The 25815-nt window shown below is 40.9% G+C and overlaps 1 protein-coding gene across 6 annotated transcripts in view; it reads right to left on the bottom strand.

Annotated features, from left to right (window-relative positions):
* The window catches only part of TLE4 (transducin-like enhancer of split 4), a 154100-nt gene that overhangs the window by 104170 nt on the left and 24115 nt on the right, over nt 1-25815 (bottom strand). For 2 of the 6 annotated variants that reach the window (XM_010851142.1, XM_010851144.1), the window contains exon 4: nt 11801-11863. The exons of 2 other annotated variants lie outside the window; for them this stretch is intronic. In XM_010851142.1, coding sequence (XP_010849444.1) covers nt 11801-11863 — 63 coding nt within the window. Of the gene's footprint in view, nt 1-8764; nt 8860-8898; nt 8965-11800; nt 11868-25815 lie in introns of those variants that run through there. 2 more of the 6 variants (XM_010851146.1, XM_010851147.1) reach the window with 2 other exon arrangements.

Genomic DNA, 25815 nt, shown 5'->3' with positions numbered 1-25815 from the left:
TCCTGCCGATCTCCTCTGTGGCCTCACCGCAAGTGGTGACAGCCACTCTAGCCCCAGTAAATCTGGAGGAGCAAGAGTCCTGTGACCAGTCTCACTGCTCAAGCTGCTCACTCAGATACTCAGTCTGAACTTTCTATCAGTATCACCAAGTAAGGAGCCACTAGGAATGTATTAATAGCCACAGGTCTCTGAGAGAGGAGCCTCCAAAACTGGGATTTGGAAGAGGAAAAAAAAAGTGGGGAGGGGGGGGACTCAGATATTTATTCTTTAAAATACTGTGATTTATCATTTTCTAAAAAAATCCAAAAGAACACAAACAAACAAAAATACCTCGATTCTGATTATGGCTGCACAACTCTGAAGATTTACTAAAAATTACTGAATTGCACACCTAAAATGATTTTATGATGTGTAAATTACATCTCAATAAAATACTGTGATTTAGGGAATACATGCATGGTTGTAAAAAAGGACTAGTAAAATGAAACTCTATACATTAAATCACTTGCCTACTTAACTTCTATCATCATAAAATTACCTTTTGCACTTAATCAGTTAAAGTACTGAAAACATTTTTTCCTACAAGAAAGAGACTAAAACAATATAAGCTTATGATAAGTCCAATAAAGCCTACTGAAAATTAGGCATTTACAAACCACGAGAATATAGATTCCTTATATGTTGAACATACGTTTCACAATACCTGCCATGGCAATACTTTGGGACATGGCAATAAAACTTTTTTAAATCTAAAAAACTTTAAAAAACTACATCACAATTTAAGAATTTTTTTTTTAATATCACTCTTTTTGATAGGGGTAGTAAGGACAGATATGTACAGGGAACTAGGTTTCTTCTCCAGATATGTGGAGATGCAAAAGTGAGAAAGAGATAATGCCACTCCCCCCACACTCACATATATCTTCCATAGGTGGCACAGTGGTAAAGAATCTGCCTGCCAATGCAAGAGATACAGGAGACGCAGGTCCAAGCCCTGAGTCAGGAAGATCCCCTGGAGTAGGAAATGGCAACCCACTCCAGTATTCTGACCTGGAAAATCCCATGGACAGAGAAGCCTGGAGGGCTACAGTCCACGGGGTCGCAAAGAGTTGGACATGACTGAGCGCACACACACACACACACACACAGTCGTGTCCCTCCCACACACACACAATTCACACAGAGCATCTTATAATACAAGGATTTAAACGACAAGGGAAGATTATTAGCAGGAATGGTTAGCACAGTTTCTGAGGCAACAAGGAAAGGCTTTGTTTTCTTATTCATTCATTCAATTATTTATTAAGCACCTACTGTGTGTCAAGCACTGTGGTAGGAACCAAGATTAATGAATAAGACAGTGAATACTCAAGAGGTTTTGTAATTACAACTGCAGGATAGTTTCCACAAAGATGACAGGATGCTACACAATTGCTTATCAGAAAAACAGCTAATCAAACCTTAGAGCTGTAGAAAGATTCTTTAAGGAAGTGGTCCTAAGAACTGAGACTAGGAGAACGGTCAGGAGTTCTGTGAGTAAAAAGGAAGGAGAAACGAAGCGGAGGCAGAGGGAACAGCTTGGATAAGGTCCCGAAGTATAAAGAAACATGTCTATCAAGAAACAGAAAGAATGTGTGGCTGCAGAAGGACGGTGGAGGAGGGGACAAAGTTGGAAAGATATGGCAAGGTAGGATGCTGAGGCCCTTCCTGGGCATAGCAAAGACACACATGGGAAACTCTTTCAAGTGGAAGAGGTATTCACAGGTCAACAGAGGTAGGCATTCACATGTCATCTGAGTATGGTGCAGGCATACTCCACAGAACCACATACTAGAGGGGAGTGAACTCTGCGAGGCAGGAGGAGCCAAACAGTGAAAAGCTTTGCATGACAGGCAAAGAAGCTGGACTTTACCCTGGGACGATACTTCTTATTTAAAAATTTTAAGCTGCGGAGTGCTATCAGTTCTGCATTTTAGTCAGATGGATCCGGTAATAGTGAAGAAGGTGGATGGCAGGGGGGTAAACCAGATTAGAGGAAGAGAGCTAATGCAATATTCTAAAGGGAAAGATACTGGGGCCTGAACTCACAACCTCATGCACAAGCTTTATCCACTTTGGGGCAATGGGCTCTATTATTGAGTAGAAATCGATCTCCCTGTAACTTCTTCCCACCCAATTTGCCTCTAATTTCTCTTCCACAGTAGTGCACCTCAAAGATTTGAAAATGGCATGATGCATGTTTTCAATTTTCTTCATTCCAGGTTAAACATCTCGAGGTCACTGTCTCTCAGAGACCCATCCTTCTAGATACTCCTCTGATTGTACCCAACATGCCCATCCAGATTCAAGTGGATCCTGAGCAGATCAAACCCCAGTAGAAGTGTCACTCCATGTCTATTAAGTCAGACTAAAATCCACTGAGCCTTCTTCAGCAGTTTACTAGCACAAATAAGCTTTAAATTTAACCAAAATCCTTCTAGTCAGTCTTTCCTAAATATTATTCCAAGGAATGTTAGTCCCCTAAGAAATTAGGTATTACTTACACAAAATTTTAAAACTCACAAGATTTAATTCAACTAACACCAGGCAAACTGCTCATTTGCTCAGTTTCAAATCTCAAAAGAGGGCAAATACGTACGCAGGCCTTTCCAAATAATCTTGGCTGTGGAACTTTGGCTCTCAGGACACACTTTGGAAACTGTCGCCTGTGTCTTTCTCGTACTGACCACGTGGCCTTGTCTTCATCATTCTCAAGAACTCACATGCAGGCAAGGCGTTCTTTATTGATATGTCCAATAAGCTCTACAGGTCCAGAGCATTCCAACACAAAACTCCACGATGTTGGAAATGTTCTAATCTGTGCTGTAGTGCCTAGCCAAATATGGGTGGATAGTGCACCCGAAACGTGACTACTGTGACTGAGAAACTGAGTTTTTAACAATATTTAACTTTGAAAAGTCAAAGTGAAAGCATTAGTCACTCAAGTCATGTGCACTCTCGGCGACCCCGTGGACTATAGCCCTCCAAGCTTCTCTGTCCAAGGGATTCTCCAGGCAAGAATACTGGAGCGGACTGCCATTCTCTTCTCCAGGGGAACTTCCTGACCCAGGGATCAAACCTGGGTCTCTCACATTGTAGACAGATTGCTTACTATTTGAGCCACAAAGCCACTCATATTTAACCTTAATTTAAATCTAGATAGCCACTTATGGCTATGGCTACAATGCAGCTCTAACCTAAGGTACCTTAAAGCTTAGGTCCAGTAATAATCCAACTGCTATCTAACAAAAAGTCAAAGAAATGAGTCAGGTTCTCAAATATGTACCAATTTTCTTGGACACATACTGATAAGAATTGGCATTGCTGCCTTTGGAAGGAGGCCCACATTTGATTAAGTGTGTTCAAAATAATGATTTGAATTATTTTTCTTTTTCTTGTTTATATTCACAATGCAAGGCAAAAAAGCCTACAGAAAAAAAGTTCTCCCTCTTGAGAACCATCTTTCATTTCCTAAGGGGAAGCAGGTTATGATGCTACCATAAGGATCTCACCAAGTATCCAACTGTCAATCAAAATATACGACCATGCAGGACAAGCCAATTAGTCAACCATGGAACATGGGACAGGATTATGCTCTGATGCCTCATTCAGTGTTGTAAGAAATAATGTTTTAAATGAAAGGCTGCCCAATGTAAAAAGTAGAAAACTGGTCCAAATCCTCGAAAGCCCCGATCCAGGTGCGTTAGTCATTTTAGGACATTCCTTAGACATGACAGCACGTCACAACACATTACCAACACTGATAAAATGGCATGAATGCGAAGCAGACATGTCCGGTGAAGGCTGCTGGCACTTAATGAATGATCTCGGAAGATGGTCTTACAGGTGTCACTGCATACTTATCAGGGGATCCCTGGTGATTTCAGCCAAGCTCTCCTACATCAAACCATGTTATCCACAAGCCATTGATTCCTTACAAAGTTAACAAGGAATAAGACAAGTTAACCTGGTGCCATTATGAGGCGAGAACACTGCCACCAGTCCATGTAACCACTGCATTTTGTTCATTTCCTCCCTAAGGCACAATATGAAAGTGACTGATCACAGTTTTCAACTTCTATTTTCCAATTATTCTATACATGCAAAATGCAGTTCAGAGTAATTCAGTATCATGTTAAGCTAGGTGCCAAAAAAAATTAAAAAAAAAAAAAAACAGCACTACACATACAACTGTACCTCATAACATAGTGAAAGGTTTTGTTTTTCATCAAATTAAAAAGACCAAATTTATGGAAAGTAGAAATACGAAACAGAAATTCATGTGTCATTTGATTTGACTGGCTATCTTAGCCTACTGGAACTTATGGTATCAGTATTATACAATTGTAATTACTATATAATTGTGTATTATTTTTCTACTATTTAAATGCAAGGTAGACCACCTAAATAAACCTATAGAATTCTAGAGAAAACACAACTACTTGGTACTACTACTCATTAGAAAAGCTAACAAGGAAATAAAAAGTTTTAAGTTAAAATTAAATTTGCCCTCAAAGCATTCAAGTTGGAATGTTCCCTTTTCTTTAGATAAATATAAGAATAAAAGTAAAATGGCTTAAAATTTTTACTTCTAAAAATTCTAATGATCAGAGAGCTTTTTTGTTAAAATGTGTTCAAAACAATGATTTGAATTCTTTTTTTTCTTCCAAGTTAATAATCACGGATGCAAGGCAAAAAGAGCTGCTCACTCCAATCTGGGCTCCTCCACAGCCTCCAAGAAGCCTGCTTTCTGCTTAAAGAACTCAAGAAATAAAAAACCTCAGCAAAGGAATTGCAGAAGTCTAAAGGAGGAGGGTAATATTTATCTCCTTGGCACCGAAGGCCCTAGAAACAAGTTGTAACAACCTGTTGAAAACAAGGTTAAAGATGAATAATGTAATTTCTCCAAATCTAACGATGACCATGGTTTAATAAATGGGAATTAGGAAGCCACTGGTCCTAAGGAACCACGTCCTGTTCTTTCACTGTGTCCAGTTAGGTACAAACATACCTTTCAGGTTACTTCAGGCTGTGGATACAAATGGCTTGAAGTCCAAGACACTAAAATGGATCAAATTGGTGCTGCAAAACAATCAACCTGAGCTACTTTTTCCTGAGATGTCTTAAAATGCCACAAAACCAAGAATGACTTATCCAATTTATTTTCCATGATTTGGAGGGGAAGGAAACTATCAAAAAATTGTGATTCCATTTTTTCCAGCTCAAGGACAAGATGTATGCACAAGAGTATGTCTGAGATAGACGAGGGGTATGTCTGAGATAGATATAATGTAAGGGTTCACAAATGTTCCACTTATCAGAAGCTATTTCCTTAACAACAAGCAGCATTTTCCTTCTAGCAAGGCTACTATAAAATATGGCAGGCCTATGAGTGATTCCTATAACCCAGTCTTCAATTAAGAGGTGTCTTCAAAAGTCTCTGTGCTTTTTACAAAGTATGGGCATAAACACAGGCTGTGCATCTAGATCTAGACAGCCCACAGGGCCCACCACTGTTTAAGTCAGGTTCCTTTCCACCCTCTGTGGATGTATGAATGATAAACAATACTTGATGGGTGACTCTTTTCCCTACAGTTTAGACCCTGGAGGAGATTTCTATAACAAGAACTATGCATTATTTTATCTTTTCTGTGATTGCTAAAATATGGGTTGTGCTGATTATATAGTCAGAGCTAAAGTTTGTAACAAACACATACCATTGGTTCAATATGACTTCCCTTCAAATCAACACTGGCAATAATAATAATGCTCACTATTTTATGTATAGCACTGTATCTAGAAACAATTGCTAGCTGTCTCCTGAAATCCTTTCTCTTCTGTTAAGTTTAAGTTTTAGGTGGGCATACTCAGCTAGGACTGCACTTCCAAGTCTCCCTTGCAACTAGCTATGGGCACATAACTAGGCACTGGCCACTGCAAAGTGAGCACAAATGGGAGCAGCATTCACATCATGTCCTTAAGAAAGAGAAAGCACATGTCCTGTCTCATCCTTCCTGCTGGCTGGGGGAGGACATGGTAGTGCAAGCATGATGAATATCAACAGAGAAGGAAGTTGACTTCACAATATTGTGGAGTCACCAAATTAGCTACAGGTGCTTCTATGCAAACTGTTATTTGAGAGGAAAACAAACTTGCCCAAATCACTATTCCTTTAGTCTCTTTAACAGCAGCCTGATGCCCAGCTAGATCTTTTACATGATCACTAGTCCACAAAGCTCCATCTAGTCAAGGCTATGGTTTTTCCAGTGGTCATGTATGGATGTGAGAGTTGGACTGTGAAGAAAGCTGAGCGCTGAAGAATTGATGCTTTTGAACTGTGGTGTTGGAGAAGACTCGAGAGTCCCTTGGACTGCAAAGAGATCCAACCAGTCCATCCTAAAGGAGATCAGTCCTGAGTGTTCATTGGAAGGACTGATGTTGAAGCTGAAACTCCAATACTTTGGCCACCTGATGCGAAGAGCTGACTCATTTGAAAAGACCCTGATGCTGGGAAAGATTGAGAGCAGGAGGAGAAGGGCATTACAGAGGATGAGATGGTTGGATGGCATCACCGACTAATGGACATGGGTTTGGGTGGACTCCGGGAGTTGGTGATGGACAGGGAGGCCTGGCGTGCTGCAGTTCACAGGGTCGCAAAAAGTCGGACACGACTGAGCGACTGAAGTCCTCATATAGCAACCCTGTAGTACAGGTCTCCCATTTTTCAGATAAGAAAACTTCAATCCAAAAAAAATAAATAAATAAAAGTATTGTGTTCAACATGATAAAAGAAGCAAGTGGCTAAGCCAGGATCTGGTCCCAAGTCTGCCTGACCTTGGGCTCTTAGTACACTGCTTCACGAATAACCTAATTCTTTCAACGAACTCTGCTCCTTATTAGGGAAGCAACAAGTTTCTGAAAAATACAAACATTACTCTGGGGAAAGAAGACTTTCAACTATCACATAATACATTACCATCTACTGACCTATAGTCTATTAGGGGTTTGAAGTTCTCAAATGTCTTAAGAACACCTGTCAGTCACCATGAAACATACTCTCAAAAATAAACTATTCCATTTTATAATTCAAGGGGGGGAAAGTCCAAAAAGCACAAATGTCGTCTAAGTAAGATCCTTAGCTAGTGCCCAATATTTACTTAATGCTTAATCTAATAGGATAAGAGAATACTTACTGGTTTCCCAAAAATATTCCCTCCGTTCTGAAAGATGGTATTCCCTCAGTTCTGGAAGATGGTCTGTGTGGAGCTAACCACCCACTGGCTGCAAACAGCCCCTGGAGCTGCAGGCCTAGCTCACCTCACAGGAAGACCGCCAGCCAGTCCTTTTGGAAGCATTACCTTCAACTCCTCCCAGTTTTTACCAAGTCCCTCCTCTCCAAATGCCTTGGGACCCAAAATAAGCTGGAATAAAATTCATTTGCCAAGAAATGTTGAAACAACGACAACTACTGGCATTTACTATCCCCAGTGCTTTACATTTTAATACATACAATACACACTGCAAAAGGGGTTCCTCTCATCATGTATGGGAATATTACAACTCACAGAGATGAACTCTCCCAGTTTTATAAAGCCAGTAAGAGCCAGAGTTGGTGCAAATGCCAAATTAGCAGAAACACTGTGCCCTGCTGCCAGGGCGTAACAAGTGGCACATAGTTTTCAATCTGCATTAGAATCTCCCTAAATGTATGTCCCTGGAAAGGGGGCAAGGGGACACTGGAGACAAGGCCATAAGTATGGACTTTTAGGCATTCTTCAATTTTGCTGAGGGCTCCTAAGGTCTAAGGGTCTTCAAGCTATATCCTGAAATCGCTGATGAAAAAAGAGAGTTCATCCACAGAAACTACTTGGAAAAACAAAATTAACTCCAGCTAAGCCGCCAGGTATTTAAAACAGCCAGTCTCCCAATAGGGTTGAGAAATTTTTTTTTTTTAATAGTTCTGTGGGTAGAACACAGACCCCATCCAAAACCACTGCATCTCCTGAGGTGAGCTCTACAGGTTGAACACCTTGAAGAGCTGTCACCCTTTTGGATCTTTGCTGGTTGGGGAGAGACAGGTGTTTACTAAATGGGAAAACTATTTTTGGGAGCTACAAGAAAATCACCCCTGAGCCCTACCCAATATGCCTCACTGAATTTTCAGCTAGTTCACAGTTCACAGGCTATTGTTTTCATTTATACTTTTTTCTTCTGTAAGGACATCAGAGGAAGACAAGCAATACTCGTTCTTCCAAAGAGCAGTGAGTAAAAGGGGAGGAGGCCTGGCTCCAGGTCCTCTTAGAAGGGAACTCAGAGCTCCTCGGCTGTTGCCCAGCTACTATTGCCAGTCAGCCTCAATAGCTGCTTATTATTATGTGCCAAATTGCACACAGACAATCCCAGGTAATCCTCACAGCAATCATATGTGCTACATGCTATTATTAACATCATCCTATTGATGAGGAAACTGAGGCTTAAAGAGGCAAATCACTTGCTAAAGGTCATCCCACTTAACTAGGTTATAGTAAGCCACGCAATTTGTAACAGGGAGCCCAGCACTGGGCTCAGACGTGAGCCCATCTCCTGCTTATGGAACTGCCAACAGGAAGCTGATTATAGTTCCTCCTCAGCAAACGAGACTTGAAGTGAGACAGAGGACTTCCCATTTACTACTTTGAGATTTGCCTTTGAAATCTGAGGGCCACAGGATATAAAGAAGTCTTACCCATCCCCTAACGCCAAAACAAAGTGGGAGAAAAGAGCAGCTTCAGGTAGATGAGGACTCACTCATAGGTTTCTTGAAATCCTGATTTAAGGATCCTGTGAAATTTTTAAGAGTTGTAAGAGATGATTACTCACTTCATGTAAACAGTTGGCAATATCTCTGGGACTCTGGAAGTAGCTGAGAGTGCGGTAAGCACATCACTGAAATAGAGATGGGCTATAATTTTTTAAAGTGTTTAGTGAAACCTAATAAGAAAATACTTTTCTCTGATGTTACATACATAGACATACTCCAAATCTTTGAGCTATAATTATACAACTTATTTCCCCCTCAAGTCTTGTAGGTAAAACTAAATTTATCCAATAGTTGTCATCCAGTACTATATATACATTTTTTTAATTTTAGAAAATGCAATACACTAGACACAAGCGATATTAAGTAGGTACATTAATCAGCATATGGGAACTAAATTAAAAATAGATTTATTTAGACGTCTGTAAATTTACCTCCTGCTCCTGGGAAACTCCAAAAAATGCCTCCAATCACTGTCCTGTAGCTTACACACTACAGTCTTCAGGACTAGTCTTTTTTTTTCTAAATACTTTTAGAAATAAAACCACTTTTTATTTACTTTTAGTTTCATTTGCTTTTTAAATAAAAATATTTCACAATGAATTCTAACGCCACAGCTGCCACCCTGGCAGCAAGACTGTCACATAGAGAGCTGGTGTTAAGAGATCAGATTAAAAGCCTTCAGTCCCAGCACCAAGTGACGCTTGCAGCCATGCAAGAGTGATTTTCCATGCCTCTGAAGAGACAGGAAATAGAATTCATCTTCCTCTAATAACCTGTCTCCTCCCCACCCTCCAGATTACAGTCCATCTGGCCTCAGGATAGAAGCGAGGAGTGTGACGCTCACAGAATGCCCAGAAGAGGAAACAAGGTGGGCAGTGTTCAGACACAAAACATCACAGAGGCCTAGAATGGACAGGAACAAACATGTCAGAGGCCCACACATTAAAGGCTATACACACACCTTAGGACACTAAGAAAGGAAGAGTCAATTAGATCCAAAGCAAGCAGAAGAGAAGACATACACAGAATCAGGACTTAGAAAACCGTAACACAGGTCATTCATGACACATGTCAAGGATTTCAACCAAGAAATGTCAAAAGTATTAGGGAAATAAATAGCAGTGAGATTATGACGCCCATCCTCCCAGCTTAAAGCAGAAAAGGAGTTGCCAGTATCTCCCTACGGCTTTCCTCTACAGGGGACGACTTCCTGAGCCAATTAATTCCAGTCCAGTCTTGCTCAGCACCACTACCATTACACATTCTGTTCCTACCGGGCCTGCTCACACAAACAACATAACTCACGTGGGAAAACGACCTACTGGCAAATGAGCTAGCTCCACCAACACCCTAAGATCTCCTCCCACATCTGAACATAACCCCACAGATCCCGCAAAAAATGCCACGGGAATAAGCTGTACTGGTAATTATGCGTAGGAGTCTATACCTGAGGAAGTCTAAAATCTAACACCACCCCAAGAAAAATTCAGACTTTCTCCTTCTGCCTTGGGGAACACCACCTCAGCCTGTCCGTAGCACAATCGGATACACATTTCTTCCCACTGGCCATCTCCATAAAGCAGAGCTGCTTAAAGAGACACACGCTGGTCTGATCAGGCAAGGGGCAGCCAGGCTTCCTAAAGAAATGCAAATGGACCCCTTTAGTGCTTTCACCACTCCATGTAATCTGGTCAACAAGCAAATCCTGAGTAGCAATAGGTAAATGGGGATACAGTGGGTGGTGGTTTTGTGGTTACAGCTAAAGGATGAGAAAGACAATACATCCTTTGTTGTTTGTGATCCACAAGAGCATTTGAATTCAGGATGTTAATTTAAGTCCACAGTTTGTGAATACGAGAGCCCCTAAAGGATATATTCCCACTGAAAGGTCGTCATGGCTATTGAGATCTAACCCAATAATGACCAAATAAGAAGTCAGACAGGGATCCACATACCTCTAACACACATGCATGTTCAAACACTGGCTGCATGCTAACCTCAGCACATGCCCACTGGCAGGCAGGCAAGTGAACTGCCCTCCGGAAAAGCAATGTGACACAACCAAAGGGTAGGAGTATAAAAGTGCCTTGGTGCCTTCCAGCCCACGGCAAGCACTGTGGCTGCAAAGCATATAGCTACTCCTTTTATTAGCTTCTTCCTTCTCACAGCTGATCTGATCTGAGCAAATGAAGAATTCAGTAGTCCAGAAGCAAAAATTCCCTCTCCAGCCGTGCACCCAAAATTTGTAACTACTAAAAGCAAGCAAGCAAGCGGTGGCGGGGGGAGCCACCAGGAAGCACAATGCAATCAAAATGCACCTTCTCATCCCACCCTGTGCACACCTGTGGGCAGCATGCACATGTCCACCAGGAGGAGCAGAAGCAAGCAAGGTGAGCTGCACGCTGGGGCGTGGCCAGGCGTGAAGGCCGTGGTACTCAGAATTGAGTCCAGAGTCCATCCTTTATGTCTTTTCCCAAATGCACCCATTATATAAAGATTTCACCAGGTAATAAGAAGTAACTTTTGAAAAGCTGCTGGCCAAAAGTTACATTAGCCTGTTTACTATGAAAAGCCTTTATGTTTGATATAGCTTCTGCCAACTCTTAATGCTCAGTGACAAAAGTGTAGAACCAGCTGCTGTCCTCTGGGCAATTTTTCAATCTGCCCTATTAGATGCCGTTATGACGAAATCAAAATTCTGAGCAACACTACGTAGTCCAATGACAGCAAAGTATTTTAATAACTGAATTCTGCTTAGCACATTAGAAAATACTCCATTATATAAAAACAACCATATTCCAATGGATGTTAGTAAGGTGTAGAAGTTGGAGTGCGAACATTGTATCTTAGAAATACGCAATGCAAATACCAAGAGACAGACAAGGCCAAAGAGTCAAGTTTTATCTGCAAAATCACTAAAATGGTACCTTCCAGCCCAATGCTTGAAACCACCTGCCTTACCTCTTGGGACAGGAAAGGAATGACTTGTGCACAGATAGCGTTCAGCCTCTTGACAATCTCTGCCTGCAAAAAAAAAAAAAAAGAAAGAAAAAAAAAAAAGGAAAGGAAAGCAATAAAGAGAACAGTCAGCTGGTTACAAATTCCCGAAATATTAGCAGGCTGATATTAAAACACACTTTATATTCTGGCAGGAGTATTTCCTAAGGAAGAGGCAAACTATCATCAGCAAGCCCATTAGAAGGAGGCAGTGACAACAGTGCCACGTTAATACCACAACTTATTAACCAGCATTCATCTTAAAAAATCAATCTTCAAGCAGCAGGACAACATAAAAAGGAATTTAATTTTCATGACTGGAAATCTGTTTTCAAAAGCGTTTAACAGGACCCTTATTCACTCTATGTGGTTCTTTATAAAACCTTGTCTTTGAGTTTAGATGGTAAAGATACATCCTTCCCTACACCCCAACTTTTCTCAGTTAACTCACTGGACTTCTACATTTGTGGCCTTTGCTTTAAATAAACATCAGCACTGGGATTTCATAATCAAGTCTCCAACCTTCCAAATGAACAGCACCCAACCCACCTACATGACCTAATTAATTCAGATCCTTAGTTATATACTGCTGGGAAATGCCATGTTTTCCTCAATCATTAAAACTTCCAAATGTGCCCCATCAGGGTTTTCAGTGTGCAAAAAAGCAATTGTTTATATATGGAGACTAACCTCAGGAACATTAATTACCACCGTACTATAGAGCTGTAAAAGTCCCAATAATGTCAGATAATAGTTTATTCTCTATTAATTTTTTAAGTGTTCAAATTTTAGACAAATAGCATGCTACAGTAAGTTAAAAATAAAAAAGAAATACCAATACATTTTCTATAAAAAGCTTCACTGATTTTCACCTTAATTTATATTAGCAGATGGCTCCTTATATAGTTTGGGCTTCCCTGGTGGCTCAGAGGTTAAAGCGTCTGCCTCCAATGCAGGAGACCCGGGTTTGATCCCTGGGTCAGGAAGATCCCCTGGAGAAGGAAATGGTAACCCACTCCAGTATTCTTGCCTGGAGACTCCCATGGACGGAGAAGCCTGGTAGGCTACAGTCCACGGGGTAGCAGAGTCATGTAGACACAGGGTTTTTATACACATACATACAAAAATTTTTTCCAGTTTTATTGAGATATAATTGACATACAACACTCTATAAGGTTAAGGTGTACAGCATAATGATTTGACTTACATAAACTGTGAAAAGATGACTGCAGTTAAGTTCAGTTAACATCTATCAAAATAGCTTATTTTTAAATGACAGAGTAGGGAAAAGGAGAGGCAAGAACTGATGGGAGACAGAAAACAAAAAGCAATCACTATACCTGAGACATTCTTAACATAAATTCCATCCACAGTCAGTTCCTCATTTTATAAGAGGACAAAAATTCTCCTTTTCTTGCTAAGTCATAACCAGAATGACAGCGACACTCTACTTGTGCAATCTAGGTTTCCTTCTTTCCTCAGCAATCCTTTTGACTTTGTGGCTATGCGATCTTTTAAATACTTGCACCTTAAAAACTTTGCCAGCCAAGAGAAAACACAAATTCACCATGAAGTTTCAGACCTCAGCTTTCCATTCCAGCCTGCATTCCTAATAGGATGGACAAAAACCCAGCACCAATAAGCAGCAGTGAATAAGGACCCAACTGTGCTGACCTGATTTAATTTACTGCCCTGGCCCCGTGGAGCATTTAGCTATCCTTTAAGAATGCTTAAACCACCATGAAAAGCTGCAATGGGAATCACCAAACCACTCTCCACCTGGATGAACATACCACAGTGGTTATAGGGTGAAATTCCAGCGCGAGCTGAGAAAATAAAGTAGCATTCACCAGACTGAAAGCACTAGTCTCAGAGGCATTTGGTTGTTAAGCTTTTTGTAGGGAGAGGTGGAGGGGGAGAGAATAAAAGATAATGAGACACTTTGGGGCAGACCAAACTGATGATTCTAATGCTCAGAACCATCTGCCAAGCATATTTCCTCATTATGTTGTTTACATAAATAAAATAGTCCCTTGCTAGGAGGGTTGAAAAATGTGTGGGCACATAAGAAAACTGAGTTCTTTAGTTTGCCTACATAATCAAGGCAATAAAAACTACTCTAAGGAAACTCACTCATCTGGCAAAATAAAAACCAAGTAGTATTTATTTTGCTCCTTTAATTTGGGGCCGAGGCTATGTTAAGTCTGAGCAACTATGAAAACACAAACCTACACTTCCTCAAAAATAAATATAGGAAAGTCAGAAAGTCCTTTTATTGATTCATGTATGTTAACACACACACACAACAGGACCGGGGGTGGCAGGGGCAGAAACCTTCCAAACTTTTGTCTTTAAAGGTCTCCTTTTGTCTAAAAGACTTCTTAATTTCTCTAAGTTGTCACGCCAATGGATCTTCCTGGTCTGGCTAATTGGCATCAGGGGGGTTGGATGCGTGTGTGTGATTTCATGAAATTAAGCAGGTCATTCCTCACTTTGAAAGCTAAAGTTGCCTCGGAAACACTGCTGCTTCCATGGTCATCTCATTTTGCCTCTTTTGTCCCATAGGACCCAGCTTTAGGGAAGCATCATTTATTTACAGGCCTTTCCACTGGCTTCACCGATCAGCCAATAATACTGTGGACACACACTTCTAATGGCCTATGTTTTGAAACTGAGTCTAATTTAATGGCGTGGGGCCCAAACTCCTTTTCCAGCACAGCCATTAAAGGATGTAGGTTATTGCTGTTGTCACCATTGATATTTGTCATTGTAATGTAATTAGGGCCCTAAAATGATGCATTACAGCCCTTGGCACAGCTTCTATTAAAATCTTTTCTTCTGCTCACTGAACTGCGACCTGCTTTCTGATGAATAACAGACAGACAGCTTTAGGGTAAGGAGCAGATTCATCAAAGAAGTATTTTTCAGCTTTGCAGAAAGAAAGGGAGTGTGGGGGCGGGGAGGCAACCTAGGAGGAAAAGCACCAGGGGAGGAAAAGCCACAATACACATTTGAATTTCATCTGACCATTTGAAATTCTGATTGCATCTGACGAATCTTGCTTAGACAATATATTCCCAGTCTTCGAATCTCATGGTTAATCAGGGCTCTAATCTGCTATCCATCAGCCTATGCCAGCACTGTAGCTTCCAATCAAATTTATAGGTGAAGCGGCTCCGGCATCCCTAAGCAAGTCCATTCACAGATAGCCCATTTAAACGGGCAGAGACTCTGAAATACTGCTGTGGGGCTTTCTGGATGTTATCATGGTATTCAGTGCTTTATGGAACTGCTAACTAGTGCTTCAGATGCCAGTGATATTCCAAAACAGCATTAATGGCCCCCATAAAAGAACAATTGCTCATGCCAAAATACAACAAAATTATTGTTTTTGCAGCCATAGTTTGTCAAATACATTAACAATCTTGACATTTTTATTATGACTTCCTCAATCCATCAAGATATTCATTTTTTTTTAATTCCACACGTATTTTCCTACCCTCAATTCACTACCATTCTATCTCCTCTTCCTATAATTTCCGACCCTTATGGCACCCTTCAATAAGAACCAACAAAAACAATGACCATCCCACTACAAAAAAAAAAAAAAACCTGTTTGCACAAAATATTTTAGGAAAAGGCAACTTAACAAAAAGGGCATTCTATGAAAGTCTCTTGGTTACGCACTTGACACCTGGCACACGAATGCTGACAGGCTAACTAACCCCCGAAAGTGGTGATGGCCAGTAGACTGGCAGCATGACCAGTTAGTAATGAAACAAAAAACACTGAGAAAAACCATGTATACCCTTTTTCTTCACACTCCAACTCAAGAATCACTGCAAAATTTATTAACTACCTTGCATCATGGGAAAGCAATGTCATGCACTGAAAAGAATGTCACAATTCAATCCCTTAAAATGTATCAAATACACGTGTTCCCCATCCTCCAATTAAAATAAATTTATATTTTTTTAAAAATATGTATCAAATACTACGACACATTATATCACATAAATTCTTTATTACTTGTAACAAATTACACTAGTTATTTAAGACAAAAATAGTTAAGCCTACACTTGAACTGAATTACATCCCCTCAAATCGTCCTAATATAATAAAATATTTAATTCTTATTTTGATTATTTCTGCCTATATGATTTCCTTAAAAAATAAATTTTACTTTAATGACATAATAAACTTGAAAGTATAGATTAGTTTATCAAAGACATGCATCAAAAGTAACGGTTTAAAAAATGTTTGTTTTTGTTCTCTCATCAAAATAGGAACAACACTATATAGTATTGTTGAAGCAAAACAGAATAACAAAACAATGCTATTTCAGTATCCAGTGGGGTGAGAGGGAGGTGCAAAAAAACAATTATAGTTTCAGGAAAACATTCTCAAAGAGTAACATTTCACAGTTAATTTGTTTTTATACAGAAGTTTCTCTGCCAAAAAAATTTAAGATGAATCTATTTATTGTATTCTTTATCAAGAACATACACCATATACATAAACACAAAAAAACTGAAAAAAAATCCCCACTTATTCTGTCTGAAATGCTTTTCAGAATAAGTACAAATAAATTCAACTCTCTCCTTTAAGCCCCTTTCACTACTAGAGAACTGAGACTATTTTTTTAAATTTTAACCAGAAAATAAATTACCTTGATTTGTTCTAAATTTTGTGAGAAACAGTACAATTTCTGGAACTAATCCTGCCTGTCCACAGATTAAAAAGTCTTCAGAAGACTAAAGAGAAATTCTTCCCAACTTAATAAACATAGGAAAAAAACATGTGAGTTGTAGTATAAACTGACAACAAGTGTTTATCTTGTCATCAAAATTCAACTTTACAAAAGAGGTAAGGACATGTTAATAAATAAAATTAACTGTATTTTTTTAAAGCCAGACTGGAGTAAGGCTTAGAGATTTAGATCGAAGGTACTGTCAGCATTGCTAGCAAGCTGATAAACCAGATGCATAAAGGTGATTATTTTGCACAAAATATTTTATACTGCTCAATAAAGCAATATAATGAAGTAGTAACATTGTAAGAATCAATTTAACAGGACATCTATGAGTTCCCTAAAGGACTGATTCAAACTAAGAAGACTTTTTTTTTCCCCTGGAAAGTATTAAGACAATTCTAAAAGCTCTCATCATTCTACTTCCTCTAACGAGAAAGAGGTACTATATAGAAATAATTATATTACCTTCAATGATATGAAAGTGCCAATAATCAAATATTTTTTATTCACTCCCCTCCCCTAGGGAGTAGCAATGAGTCTATTAATTGTAATAACTCAAGCAAGGTCAATTTGCTTTGTGTTTTGAACCCATGTTTACGCCACTTACCGCGTGCTAAGTGTGCTTTTAAAGTACCCAGCGAGCAGTTATCTGCATACACTGAGGTTCCCCATTCCTTTGTTCTAACAAGATAAATGAGTGCAGTGCTAGTGCAGGAACACACGGCATGATGTCTTTCCCAGAGAGTATCACAGAATGCCTACATTTCATGAAACTCTTCCCATCTGTCCCCAAAGGTGAAGCTGTATTTCACTGATGCATTTCTGCAATAGTTTAAAAAAAGTGCCCCTTGAGCTTTCTAGAAGGTCTTTAAGGGAATTACCAGACATTTGCTTGCCCTACCAACATATTCTGGGCTCTGGTTACTGTATTTAAATACTGTTCCTAATGGGATGAGTGATAGTTTATCATGGTTGAGAATGACAATCATTTTGCCAGACAGACATCCAGTTACTCCCACAAGGTCAAATCATTTAAGTTCTCAAGTCTGAAAAATACTGGAACCAATGATAAGGTTATACTCAGCTCTACCAGAGGGGTGGGGCAAGGACCAGCCTTCACAGAATCAGGTGGAACTGGTCAGAGACCTGATGACTGAGTCCAGAGACACTCAAGTTCTGCACGTGCTCATTTCCTCTGCACTCGTGGGCCAGCATATCACACAGCAAGACCTGCCAGCTATTTTCTGTTATCTCCTGTGTCTCACTTACTGTCTTCTTTTTTCTGCCCCACTCTTTCCCAATGACATAAATGTACAGGTGCCTTGAATGTGCACTTACGATTAAGCATTTTCATTCCTAGTAATAATGAAAGAGACAAACATTCCTTGTACCCACAGTAGGAGAGGATCAGTCAGTTCAATTCAGTTGCTCAGTCATGTCCAACTCGTTGACACCTCAAGTTTTAAAGTATGTCAGGCATCCCTGTCCTTCACCATCTCCCAGAGCTTGCTCAAATTCATGTTCATTAAGTCGGTGAAGCCATCCAACCATCTCATCCTCTGTCATTCCCTTTCCCTCCCGCCTTCAATCGTTCCCAGCATCAGGGTGTCTTTTCCAATGAGTCAGTTCTTCACAATAGATGGCCAAAGTATTGGAGCTTCAGCTTCAGCATCAGTCCTGCCAATGAGTGTTCAAGACTCATTTCCTTTAGGATTACTTGGTTTGATCTCCTTGCAGTCCAAGGGACTCTCAAGAGTCTTCTCCAACACCACACTTCAAAAGCATCACTTCTTCAGCTCTCAGCTTTCTTTATAGTCCAACTCTCACATCCATACATGACTGCTGGAAAAACCATAGCTTTGATTAGATGGACCTCTGTTGGCAAGGTAATGTCCCCACTTTTTAATATGCTGTCTAGGTTGGTCGTAGCTTTTCTTCCAAGGAGTAAGTGTCTTTTAATTTCATGGCTGCAGTCACTGTTCACAGTGATTTTGGAGCCCAAGAAAATAAAGTCTCTCACTGTTTCCATTGTTTCCCCATCTATTTGCCACGAAGTGATGGGACCGGATGCCATCTTAGTTTTTTGAATGTTGAGTTTTAAGTCAGCTTTTTCACTCTCCTCTTTCACTTTCTTCAAAAGGTTCTTTAGTTCTTCTTTGCTTTCTGCCATAAGGGTGGTGTCATCTGCATATCTGAAGTTATTGATATTTCTCCTGGCAATCTTGATTCCAGCTTGTGCTCATCCAGCCCAGCATTCTGCATGATGTACTCTGCATACAAGTTAAATAAGCAGGGTGACAATACACAGACTTGACCAACTCCTTTTCCAATTTGGAACCATTCCATTGTTCCATGTCCGGTTCTAACTGTTGCTTCTTGACCTGCATACAGATTTCTCAGGAGGCAAGTCAGGTGGTCTGGTAATCTCACTCCTTAAGAATTTTCCACAGTTTGCTGTGATCCACACAATCAAAGGCAAGATCATTCACCTTTATTTTCCCCAGCATTATCTATATGATTCACATTCATGTGAGAAACGTCTGAAGACAGGAATTTGAATATTGGAATAAAACTAGCAAGAAAATCAAGAACAATAATGGGTCTTCCCAAGTTCTCATCAAGTACACCTATTCCCAGGAAAGCCTCAAGGCACCTTTCATAACACAGAGAGCCAAGCTCTACTTTTCAGTCTGCCCTCTTAAACTGGGCTACAGGCTTCCTCTATACTCAGTCATCAGGTCTCTGACCAGCTCCAGCTAACTGTTTCTCTACATCCATATTCCTCAGCATTTCCCTTTCTCCTGTGCTTTTCAATTCTACAATGACCCCCATCGGTTTCCTTTTCCTCCTCCCAATTATATAAAACTCCAATTCTTCAAAGCCATCACTGCCAAGATAACCCTTCTATCCCCTTCAACTGTTTCCTCTATTTAATAAAACGGTTCTTTTCAAAACCGGAGTTGTGCTCTTGCACAGCCTGCACTCCTGCTGCCCTGTCAAACATGTGCACTACCATCCTGCAAGGGCCTCCATCCACAGGGCTGCTGGAGTTCTGACTCTGGCATCAAAAACGGGGATAAATCAAGCCTGGCAAGGGTAAGGGAGAGGCCCTCTGCCTGGAGCCACCTTTCTCAGATCTCATGACTCATTCCCAACTCATCATTTCAGTCTCAGTCCACACAACACCTCCTCAAATATCTTCACTCACCATCCTCGGAGACTTCTTCTCCCTGTCATTCTCCAGCTCATTTACAGTCTTCTTCACAACATTTATAATCACCTGAAATTATCTCAGCTATGTTTTTGTTCACATGTACTACAGTAGTGCTTCGCAAACTTTAGTGTGCGTAATAATCACCTGGGTATCTGCTTAAAACGCAAGTTAGAGTGGGGCCTAAGAGTCTACACTTCTAACAAACTGCAAAGTGCCACTGGCCCTAGAGGTCTGCAGACCACACTCTGAGTAGCAAGGTTCCAGAGAATGGAGGATCAATGAGGGCAGAGATAGATCTGTCTATACCCCAACCCTGATTTGTAGAAAACACTCAAAATACTTGTTGAATGACAAGAAACTGTAATCCAGGTCCGGTGGTTGGAATCTCCTGGAATCTTTTGCAAGCATACTAACATTGTCTGGGAATAGTTAGAACACTTCAACCATAAAGGGATACCCACCTAGAGAAGAACTGCTTATACTGATTTGGTATGCTTACCTATCAACACACAACTTTTCTGGCATTTAGGATGGCACACTGCTCAGAAAGAATAATAAGTAATCACAGCAGGCCACAAAAGGAAATGCAAATCTACTCTGGACAATTTCTGCCTGATAAGTAAATGATTAAAGCTTTCATTCTGAAACCCTGGCAGAACGTGTGTTTTAAAAGATCATCTGAGAAATACAAAGGAGATGGCACTCAACCTCCTTTCTGAGATTATTCACACCAGATTGTGATCACCTGACTCACTGGAGATGGGGGTATTTGTTAGATGGCATGCTAGGAGGGCACCTTGTATGGTAAGTCATGATAAATCTCCCCAGTGGTATCTCCAGAGTGAATTAGTAATGATTCTAACAGCTCAAGAGAAGGCCCTACCAGGGCACCAGCACCCCTCACGGGTCTCACAGGAAGAGCAATTCCTGACAGTTCCAGGTGTAGTGGGTCACAGAGCTCATACACACGAGCTCAAGTGTAGACTACCTCAGCCCCATCTACCCTGCTCAGAAGTCAGACACTCAGTGCCAGGCTTGGGGACAGTGGACATAGCCACAGAAGGAAGACCCCCTTAGAGATGATGCCATCAGAATCCCTTCCAAACAAGTCCAAGAATTGCTGCAGCACCACACTTAGGGGATCTCATGTATGGATTTAGATACACAAACCCAATCCCCACCCCCAGACAAACCTGTGTAAATATGCTCACTGGAAGAGGGTTCTAACACTTCGGAAGTTTTAACTTCAGATTTACTAATCCCTTGCCTGTTCCTGCAGAGTTTTCCCGTCACTGGAGCAGTGTACGACACACACAAGTCCACTAGAACTCACTGATTCCTCACCCAAACTGTCAGTGACTCACACAGGTGCGATTCCTATGAACTGGGAGAAGCTGCCAGTGACAGGCTGTTTAAGAAATTAATTTAAAAAGAAGTCCCATACCACAGACTCAGAGCTCTCTATAACCAGAAAAAGAACAGTATTTTCCCTATCATCAGGCTCACATTCACCTCTGCGTGTTTTCTTCAATATTTTACCAGGCAGCTGAGAAAATTAAACACATAGAACACGGCTTATCATCTACTTGTGTTCCTATATTCCTAGTTACTTTTAAAATGTATATCTAGCTGCTTTTTATTGTGAGGGAGTTAAAAAATTTTAAACATGTGAACCTTAGGAACAGCCAAAACCACGAATATACACTGCCTTTCTGTCCAATCAACAAATATTTATCAGGCACCTACAATCTGTCAGGCTTACTTGAAGTGCTGACACAGGGAGGGAGATACAGGAGTGAACAAGACAAGTGAGTCCCTGCTGTCATAGAGTTCACACTCTGGGGGTGGCGGGAGCAGGAGACAGAAGCAAACACAAGTAGATGGAGAGGAATTTCAGATGCTGAACCGTGCTAGGAAAAAGATAAAAGGGTGTGTGTTGGGGTGGGGGGAACTTGAAGAGAAAAGCCTGGGGAAAGGGGTGTATCTGGTTTACTTGAGAGGTCAATGAAAGACAAAGAAGCAACTTAAAAGTGAAATGTGACTGGAAGCAGCACTACCCAAAGTAGGTTCTATGCCAAGCAATGCAGATGTTCTTAACAGGTATTATATACATAAAGAACTTCTTGGTCAAATGGCCACAGAGAGCTTAAATAAAGTTAAACAGGTTTCTTTCCTGCTGATATCCCAGAGCCTCTCAATGGACAACGTGATAAATCTTTGAAAAGGTGTATATAAAAATGCAGGACTAATCAAGCTTCTTTGACTGTGGAATCCTTTCTTCTCAGAGCTCTTAGAAGAGATTATATTTCATGGGAAGCACTAAGCTGGTCAATGGTTTCCAGCCCTAGATTTACACTAATATTAGTAGTGGATCTTTCCCAAACACCAACGCCCAGGCGTCACCCCAGACCGATGAACTCACACTCTCAGAGGGGCGAACCCACACGTCAGCATTTTATTTTAAAGCTCCCCAGGTGATTCTAATGCACAGACAGGATTGAAAACCATTAAGCTGGAGCATGGGATGCATGCAATAAAAAAACAGAGTGGAAAATAAGGACAGAAAGGGTTCACTGGGGTCAGGCTGTGGAAGGTCTTGAATGCCACACTAAAGAGCTTGAACTTTATTTGGGAGGCAGCAAGGACCTATCAAGGACGATTCCTAAGACAGCTATGATAAATACCAGACAGGAGGTCAAGACACTCCAGGGCATTTCTGCTCTCCACCCTGCTTCTTGTCACTGATTGTGTTGGAGTGGCTGTGGAAGGACAGGAGAGATTTATAACCACAAAACATACCACAAGAGGAAAGATAGAGGATGAAAGACAATTTCAGAATAGGAACAATATGAATTCCCACTGCACCACAAACGTAGGAAATTCAACAAGGCATTTTCAGACACCGGCTCTTTCATTCACTCCTACTCCAACCTGGGAGTGACAGCAGAATCAGAGGTGAATGCCAAACTGATCTGGACCCTTCTGAAGTTTTTGCTTCCCTGGTGGCTCAGATGGTAGAGTCTACCTGCAGTGCGGGCGACCTGGGTTCAATCCTTGGGTCGAGAACATCCCCTGGAGAAGGAAATGGTAATCCACTCCAGTATCCTTGCCTGGAAAATTCCATGGACGGAGGAAGGAGCCTGGCAGGCTATAGTCCATGGGGTCGCAAAAAGTCAGACATGACTGAGCGACTTCACTTTCACTTGAAATTTTTATAAACTAGTACAGATGAAGACTAAATGGAAATAAACACAGTAACAGCATGCGGTACCTAGGAGGTACACAAAAAGCCCAACAACATATGGGGAAGGGTGGAAGAAACTCCTTCCTGCTTAAGTCATTACAGTGACTTTCCAGGGAGAGAGCAACACCATGTGAGCCACATTAATTCCCTAGTTTTTCAATACTTGTCTGAATACTGCCAGGCACTATGTTACCCTCTGAGAAAAGAGGAGAAGAACAAGTCAAGATTTATAAAGCCCATAATCTAACAAATGAGACAAACACAAGAAAAAACAAAACACTGGGTATTTTTAAATGCTTTCACAGGAGACACTATTTTCCTGAGTAAAGTTGAAGTGAGTCTGCTAGACAAAGGAGAGAGGGCAGGGAAATGGTCAAGAACATTCCACTAAAGGATCAGCCTGATTCTACAAACAGGACACGGGGAAGGGGAAAACAAGATAAGGCCGAATAGGCAGGTCCAGAAGAACCCAAGGTACTGGGATTATCTCCAAAACGGTTAGACCTGTTAGGAGACAACCAGATTACCCACAGTGAGTCATCTTAAATATGGTGGTAAAGGTACGACTACTCATGATCACGATCAGTATCATCCTCCGCATCCTAACATGCACAGATGCCTTCCTCTCGGCCAGGTATTTCACTTCAGTGGAGAACAATTTTAAGAGGATGACCCCCGCCCCCATTTTACAGATAAAGCCACAGAAGAGTAAACTGGTTAATCCATGCACCATGATCAGATAGCTGGCGAGAAGGAGACAAATGTGGGAGTATGGGAGAACAGCAAAAGACCACAGGACTGACAAGGTATGGCTACTGAAAGGGAAAGGCAATCATTACCTGCCTCTGGGTTTCTGGCTTGAGAAATGGGGTGGATGGTGCTGGCATTTCCTGAGATAAAGATCACAGGACCACAAGCAGGCTTGTGGGGGAGGATGTCATCTGGGGACATGTTGAGTCTAAGTACTTGTGACATATTCAAGGGAAAGGAGGACTAGGTTACATGCAATGGTCTCAGAGCAAAGATCCAGGCTGTAGGGAAAAAAATGTCCACCTACTGAGAATGGACAAGATCATCTAGGTAAAAGTTGTAAAAGTTTAAGAGGCTAGAGCCATGTTGGAAATACTGGCTGGACTGCATGGAGTAGAGAAGGGCCCTTAAAGAATGACACAATACAGATAGATACAGAAGTATACCCAGAGCTCCCGTAAGCCCAGATAAAGGAGCAGAGAAGGCCAAGGCTGTAGACAAGGTGATGAGCTTCGAGGCTAGCATAGCTGTCCCGGCATGACAACAAGGGTCTGACAAGGAATAATGGGGAGGGCAAGGAAAGGAGGCAGGCCACACAGGGAGAATCAGCAGCATGCTGTGACGTCACTAGATTTGGACAATAGGAGGAAGTAAGGAATCCATGATTTCAACGTGCAAAGCCTGCATATGGTGCCACCATTCATTAAGATAGGGAAGTCACAAGGCTGATTTCAAGGTTTACCTGGGGGGACAGTTATGGAAAGGTACAGGAAGAATCCAGACTCAAGTGGCAGAACATTCTGCAAAGCATACCAGATACTGTGAATGACAAACTGTGGAGCCCCAAATCTCAAGGAGACTCTAATTACCACTGACTTTAAGCAAACCCTAAGTGATCTGGGACTCTGTTTCTACAACCATGAAATGGGAAGAATGCTGCTGCCCCACATCTCATTGGCAGAAGTATTTATGAGTAGACTTATTAATATAATCCCTTAAGATATGTAGTACTATTTGTTTTCAGACAGACTGAGATTAGATAGTGCTACAAATTGAGTAGCTGTATTATACGTTAGGTATCGATTGAAGCTTAGGGCTCTTCCTGTCTCTCAATTAAGAAGACATCACTCACTAATTTATACTACATGGGGGAAGGGCTCCAGATCTTGAAGGGGGTGGGAGGACAGACTCCCAGGCACAGTAATAATAAAGGACAGTCCCTCCAATTGATGGCAAAGAGGAATGAGGTCAAAGGCCCAGCCCCAGAAAATCTGCTGTTTCTCCACTTTCCTGCACTGTGACCCAGAAAAGACATTCTCGGTATTTATGTTTTGCTACTGGCAAAGGATCTCTCTTCCTCTTTTCTTGGTAAACAGATACTTGCCCTGGATGCAGTAAATTTTATATATCGTAGTAAAGAGTAAAGAATAGGCTGGGGGAGAGGAGAAGAGATGGAGGGGAAGTCAGGCTCAATTTCAAAGCTTCTTGCAATTTAAGACTACAGACAACAGTTGAGCCTTACAGAAATATATTGTGTTAGGAAGATGATGAAAATGAAAAACAAAATTTCTTTCTAAAGCAAGTCATTAAATTTAAGAATTCAGAAGTACTCAGAAGAATTTAAACAAGTTTTGCATTAACCAAAACACAAGCTGCAGGGTGTCTCAGCTTCCTACTTGTGACTGTGTCAGATGCCTTAACTTAATATTTTACACATGTTGAACTTATCTTACCTTTCACCTAAGTGGCTTTTAAATTTACTTTATTCTGGGGGTTAAACTTTCCTTCATTTTATGAACCTCAATTTATCTATTCCTAATTCATAAAACAACTCTGATAAACCTTCTGATTTAATATTCCAAAGCACTGCTACTGAAAGTCGTCAGTCCCCAAACTGCTACTATCAGCAAGAAACTAACGGGCTCCTTTCAGCTAGATGGGGGTTTTTTGTTGTTGCTGTTTCTCGGTTTTGTTTTTTCAACAATAAAGATATTCTTGATGGGGCGAGGGGGGGGGTG

The sequence above is a fragment of the Bison bison genome, unplaced genomic scaffold (genome assembly GCF_000754665.1).
Source record: "Bison bison bison isolate TAMUID 2011002044 unplaced genomic scaffold, Bison_UMD1.0 scf7180017864298, whole genome shotgun sequence".
Taxonomy (NCBI): Eukaryota; Metazoa; Chordata; class Mammalia; order Artiodactyla; family Bovidae; genus Bison; species Bison bison.
This window is presented reverse-complemented; position numbering and strand designations above follow the sequence as displayed.